General features: G+C 46.5%; 1 gene segment (V, D, J or C); it reads left to right on the top strand.

Annotated features, from left to right (window-relative positions):
- The first annotated feature begins 2,118 nt into the window (after positions 1-2,118).
- Positions 2,119-6,874, top strand: part of LOC146863213 (Ig kappa chain V region Mem5-like) — an 899,898-nt gene continuing 895,142 nt past the window's right edge. Inside the window, 2 exon segments of the V gene segment in view lie at positions 2,119-2,176; positions 2,314-2,609. Of these exon segments, the coding sequence occupies positions 2,122-2,176; positions 2,314-2,609 (351 nt within the window).

The raw sequence follows: 6,874 nt of genomic DNA, 5'->3' as shown, positions 1-6,874 counted from the left end.
CTACCACGTCTGAAGGTGATCTGAGGTCTTGTTGTGATGAACTCCTTTAATGTTCTGTCTGCTCGTAAAGTGTCCCAGTGTTTGTTGAAGCTATTTCTTATCAACACGCTTATCTCATTGTAGTCTGTGATGAGCCTTACTGGTTGGGTCCTAGGTGTGGATTTTTCTTTCGCAAGAAGGGTTTTGTCTCTCTTTGTTTTCCCAATTCTCAGAGCAGCTTTTTGTATGATGTGGGGTTTGTAACCCCTTCTGGTGAATCTGTTTTTCATGTCAGTTAGACAGTTCTCAAATTCAGTGTCTTCACTACAGTTTCTTCTTGCTCTTGTGAATTCCCCATAGGGAATGGCCTGTATTTGGTGTATGGGATGGGAACTCTCCGCATGTAGGATGGCATCCCCATCGAGTGCAGAAAGACGGTCATCCATGCACTCGTCAGCAGCAGAATCGACCATGGCAATGCACTCTACGCCACCATCACCCAGAAACTCCTCATGAAACTGCAGAACATCCAGAATGCCTCAGACAGACTCATCCTCAGCTCCCTCGCCACAGCCACATCTCCAGCCAACTAAGAGTGCTCCACTGGCTCCCAGTCAACAAAAGAATCACCTTCAAGCTCCTCACACGCATCTACAAAGCCTTACACGATGCAGGACCGGCATACCTCAACCACCGGCTCACATTCCACGTGTCCACCAGAGACCTCTGCTCTGCCCAACTGGCCCTGGCTACCATTCCATGTATCCACAAGACCACAGCCGGAAGAAGATCCTTTTCCTACCTTGCAGCACAGACCTGAAACAACCTGCCCCTCCACCTCAGGCAATCACCGTCACTGCCTCTATTCAGGAAGGACCTCAAGAGCTGGCTCTTCGACTGAACCACAGCGCCCTCGACAGACCAGCAGTTCTCCCCCCACCAGAGCCTTGAGACCATTGCGTGTGAGTAGTCACCCCATACAAGGCATTGATTGGTTGACTGATTGATATATGCAGTGGCAAAAAAATGTGCTTTTATCAGGGGTGGCAGCAAATTTCTCCAACATCCCATGAAAAGTAGCTCCAGGATATGCTTGTAATTGCAATTTATAAGCGTATAATCCGAATGATGGTGGACGGGTTGTATATCGTTGATGCAATATGGACTCTATTTCTTTCTGATTCTACTGTGTGAACTTTCTATGATGTTGTTTCACATTGACAGTTATCAGAGAGGTTTATATCCCTAGAAGTGATATGATGTGAGCGGTTTGTGGGGATGTGGTACATAGACCTATTGCTTAGTATAGATATGTTGCTTTGTTTCTCACAATTTGGAAAAGGCACTTAATCTTGCCCCTTTTAATTTGCACATTGGTGGCGACATCTAAACCCATTTTGTGATTCTCTGAGCACTGAATCACAACAACGCTCCCAGCGGCCTCCGGGTGGTTCATGACGGTACAGCAGACAGTTAAGATAATTTAGTCTTCTAGATAATTCATAGTTATCACAAATGTACATGTGAACATTGCATAAAAATATCAGCATTCGGAAAAAGAAAACAGCCAGTCCATTTGCACAGAAATGCATAAAAATGTACATTAACTCGATCTTCAATGCGAAAACTTAGAAACCAATAAAAAACAAGCATTGGCATAGCCATAGGTCTCGCCTTTGGGACCTTATAAGTGTTTAGCCTTGCACAGTTGCATAACTAAACACTTATAAGGTCCCAAAAGCGAGACCTATTGGCTATGCCAAGCGGCCGTGCGGCCCCAAAAGTGAAAGTGATCGCGATCAAACATCAAAGCGGGCGTGCGGTCGCTAAAGTGAAAGTAATCGCGGTAAAAGTGGCGCGCGCGCCCGCGCACATGCACTGTAGCCCTAGGCTGGCCTGGTAGCACTTTTTGGAGCCCTCTTAATAAGTCTCGTCAGACCAGCGCATGCGCTGGGTCAGGCGAGACCTAATGAACAGCAAGAAGTACCAGAGCGGCCCCTGATTCACACCCGTGGCCACATTTACATACCCAGCGGTGGGTTTTTGCATCTCTCTGTCCCGGCCCCTCCATGGTGTCCTGCCTGTTATAAGTGTGTTTCCTGCAATGAAGGCTTCAGAGTCAGCCCTGACTGAGCAGCAGCGATGGAGGTGAAGGCGCCAACCCAGGTCTTCCTGCTGCTTCTGCTGTGGATTCAAGGTGAGAGCTGTGGCTGCCGCGCTGTGGGTTATTGATCAGAGATCTGTGATGGGCAGTATATTTATCTCTATAGGTTTCACACTCTCGATATAGTCCTGGCTGATTATTGTTGACATTATTTGTCTTTCTGTCTTCAGAGTCCAGAGCGCAGATTGTGCTGACTCAGACCCCAGAGGTCCTCGCTATGACCCTGGGAGAAACCATCTCACTCAGATGTCAGTCCAGTTCATCCCTCAGCAATTACTTACACTGGTACCAGCAGAAGCGCGGAGAAGCCCCCAAGCTTCTCATTTATTATGCTACGGGTCGCCAGCCGGGGGTCTCGGACCGCTTCAGCGGCAGCGGGTCCGGCTCTGACTTCACCCTCAGCATCAGCAGAGCCGAGGCCGGGGACGCCGCGGATTATTACTGTCAGCAGAGTGTTAGCTTCCCGCGCACAGTGACACAGAGGCGAGCAAAAACTGCAGCTTCCTCTTTGTGAGCTCAGCTCTGATAACCATCGCTGCGGCTGTGCAGGACCCGTGACATTCAGTGAACACCTGGGCAGACGGGGCTTGACTGTTCACTCATCGAAGGAAGCTACTTCACAAGTTATGATTTAGCGTGTAATATTTAGCTGCAAAGAGGTCGTTTCATTTGAAATCTAGATTAACTTTTCTCTTTCCATGTCTCATTACTTTCTGGTATGAGCTCAGAAAGAACCATAACAAACATGTTTTTAATTAGTGTATGCCCCTTCATAAAGTGCCAACGTGACACTATTTAGTGCCTAAAAACACTTTAAGACCGACAAATACAACACAGGAATAGAACTAGTTGAGGCAAAGTCAATAAGTCTTGCTCTGTTTAAACAAGCATTGCCAACACCAAAAGCTCACTATAGGAACTGAAAATGCCAGGCAGACCCATCAGGTTTGGCAACAATTGTTCAACATGCACACTCAGTCCCAATAATTAAAACTGTGTGGTTTGCACCTGCCAAAGACACACTATTGAAATGCACTGAAACTAGACGAATTCCTGACCCAAATGCGATAATCCTCTGCCCTGGAAGCTTTGAAAAGCTGTGGTCAGCCCTTTCCTGAAGAAGACGGGAGCATCTTCCAGATACACGTCTGCTGCAGGGGCATCTCAACAGATACAGCACACATCGCCAAAGCTACGCGAATAAATGAGCCTCGTATGCATATTGAAGAGTGGCGGGAGGGCAAACACCTCCATATGTGCATGTAAGAAAGTTAGAATCGGAAACCCACACCTCTACGTGCTCTACAGAGAGGCGGGAGAAGGGCACCTCCTCAGGTCTGCTGTAGTGGCACTTGACAGATGCACTCCCATCAGTGCAGTATTGCTGGTGTGTTGCTGTATAAAGGGGTTGGATGCCAAGGACACCCCATAAGAAAGGTTACAGATGACTGGATAGAACACTCACCCAGCATGCAGATTAGAGATGTGGGCAAGAGCACAGTGCAATGTTCACTATTGCAAAAATCATCACACGCCGCCAGCCAGTGCACTATACAAGAGATGTGAGACAGATGGACCACTGTATGGGCTCTAGAGAAGGGTAGAAGATTAGAGGTTCTCCTGCAATAACACTGCAATCTGAAAGGCAAACTATCAAGGGGGAGGAGGCATAGGCATTCCCACACATAGACTTCAGAGAAGCAGGAGCACAGAAGCACCAACTCAATCTAAGTAGAACATGGTGGAAGGGTAGACAGAATCCAGGATGGTAGGAGAACATGGGCATTAAAAAGGGGTAGAATGGGAGGCGAAGCTGGAAAAGCCACTATAGAGGCGCTAGATGGGGAAAATCAAGTCACTTCACATGGATGCTATATTCACATAAGCTAGAAAGGTGTAAGAGTGCCCATGAAGCTTCACAGGTGAGATAAAGGGCAACAGAGGAAGATATGATAAAAACTGGATAGAAGGGCCGGTGCTACCAGCAGCTATTGTGGAGTGCTGGCACCACCCGGTGAGACATGTTGAAGGGAATTGACAACGTCACAGAATTTATATAGAGAAAATGGAAGGTCTATCAATATCAAGCATTCAAGCATGCTGTGCAGGGCTAACTCTGCATTTTATGTCCACTCAGATAATATATTGAAAGTAGAAATACAGAGTCTCTTACTTCCAAAATGTGGGCAATAGTAAGGTATAAAAGGGGCATTTCTACCAACAGGTGTGATGGAGACATAGGAGAGCGAGTGGACGTCAGCTCGTGCTCGATTGATGGGTAGGTTAGTTGGAGCTTGGATACCCTCGCGGGTGATTAGCCACGCTCTACAAATCCCAGTTGATTGATTGATTGATTGAGTTGTAGATGTTTGAACGGTAGAAGAGCCTTGTTATAGAGTCCCAGGAGCCACAAACAACCACACCTCAGAGCCACAGGAGGGGAAAGACACTTAGGATGATTATTATAAAGGTATATATAATGTTTTATTGGAACAGCAGATATGGGTACTAAATAAGACGTTACATAGAACTTGGGCTCGCTGGGGTGCTACAGAAGGGGTAGAAGGAAGAGGCACATTTAAAGCAGTGGCTGAAAACTATCAAAAAGGAACAAATGGTAATGCTTGGCAGTACCCTGTGGCACACAACTTCCAATTGATGAAGCGAAGAATCACTTGGAGTCAGTAAAAGAGGGTCTGAAAGCAGTTGTGACCACTCCTCATCCACAAGAAAAAGAGGCATGGGGAGCACATAAAAGGAAGGGCACAATGAGCGGAAAAAACAGGGAGATAAATCATCAAGGTGCGACACATCTTTCAGCAGAAGAAAGAAGCGAAGAGGGATACAGAGAAATGACCACCGGTGCTGCATCGAGTGATGCTAGGACATGAGCAGAGCCCTAGGACCAGTTAGGCTGAGACATCAGTGAGGTGACCGGCCCAACAGTAGAGGTAATTTGGCTCCAGAGGTGGAAGTTGCAGAATGAGAACCTTATAGGCAGTGGCTCACAATGTGAGAGGGATGTAGGAGGAACCTGAGGAAAATATGTGTATCCCAGTAAACTGATGTTTAGTTTGCATGGATTACTGTTTAGTTGAGGTATTTGCAAGGGTCCAGGGAAACCAGGAAGCTTGACTGCTAAGGGATGTGAGGAGCACTGGGGGTCCTGGAGAGGTAGTAAGAACAGCGGTTAATTTCTCATGGCGATGAGGAGCCAGTCGGAGAGGATATAGGGACATTCAAGATTCTGTATGACATCAGGGGCCAAAACTATTCTTCAAAAACTGCTAGAGTGAATGCTGGGCTAGAAATAAAATGGTGGTTCTAATTCTGTTGTAGGAGCACACCTAAAGAGGGGTGATGCAGGGAGATTCAGACCAAAACACTACAATATTCAGATAGCCGCAACCCTTACAAATTAAACATGTAGGGTAGTGATTCTCTGAGGAACACAGTGGGGCTAACTGTACTTGAGGCCAGGGACAGACCTCCACAGGAAATATATTTTAGTAAAATGGTAGAGGGTGCATGAAATTATCACTATGCGTTTAGTATGTGCACCAAATCCGGTGCAAGACCACTTCCTGACTGTAATGCCACAGAAGGTCAAAGTCTTTGCAGTGCGGAGGATAATCTTGGGAGGTAGTTCAGTCAATGCATGAAGGGCAGGGTGGATACAATGGGCATGCGTTATAAATCAGAGGGAAACAGACATGTCACACACATCAATGCAAGGTCTGGGGGAACATGGGGTTGATTGATATATGGTGGGTTCTAAGACGTTGGACATTGGAAGATCAAGCACTATACCTATTTCTAATATATTGGCATATTTAGATCCAGGGGAATTTGCTGAATTGACATCTTAGCGGACAGTAGGGTACATACCATATCTGGCCATATCCAACCCTGCCAAGCATATCACTTAGAGAGTGTAGGTGGTCCTTTGAGATCGGAAATAAAGAATGGGCAGCTGCTTATTACAGGATAGAGCCAACAGGTGTGCGATGTCCCAATCATTCTGAATGACGACACAGGGGAGGTATCATATGAGACCCTTCGGAAAATGCTGTAGGCATTGGTGAGGAGGAAAATGATGGCACTAGTGGCAATCACCAAGAGAACGGAGGCTGAATCAGCAGCCCTTGGTAAAAGTGTGTGAAATGTATTCAGTAAGAGGTGATTGAAAAGGGAGTGACTAGGTACAATCCTAGTCCATCCCATTCTAGTCCCCACCATCCAGTTCATTTCTTATGTTGGAAGGGTAGTGGGAGTGTGGTTGTTGCTGAGCTGCTCTTTCCCACGCTCTCTCCCTTCTCCCTTCCCACCTTCAAACCAAAATGGATCAATCTGGTAGGCAAGGTTAGGAATGAGCAGGGGCTATCATATCTACCCATAGCCTCTCCCTTGAGCTCGGTCATTGAATTGACCTCAGAGGTCCTTGTGAATCATTGCATGGTCCATCCGTTATGTGAGCGATGTCATTCATGCCATTACACACATTTTCATACAGCTGCCCAGAAAAGAACACCATGCCGTCTCTTTGCGAATTTGTTGTTGCTCAGAAGGAATCTTGCGCCTTCCACCATTCACACTATGAAGAAGAGCTTGTTCCCCATCAGTGGAATAAACAAATGTAAAAAAACAGCCACCAGCCTCTGAGGAGGATGGCTGTACAAAATGGTGTATATATACGTGATAAGGGCACCTGGACAAAACATTTTTATGAAA

The sequence above is a fragment of the Triturus cristatus genome, chromosome 2_2 (genome assembly GCF_964204655.1).
Source record: "Triturus cristatus chromosome 2_2, aTriCri1.1, whole genome shotgun sequence".
NCBI classification, from domain to species: Eukaryota; Metazoa; Chordata; class Amphibia; order Caudata; family Salamandridae; genus Triturus; species Triturus cristatus.
This window is presented reverse-complemented; position numbering and strand designations above follow the sequence as displayed.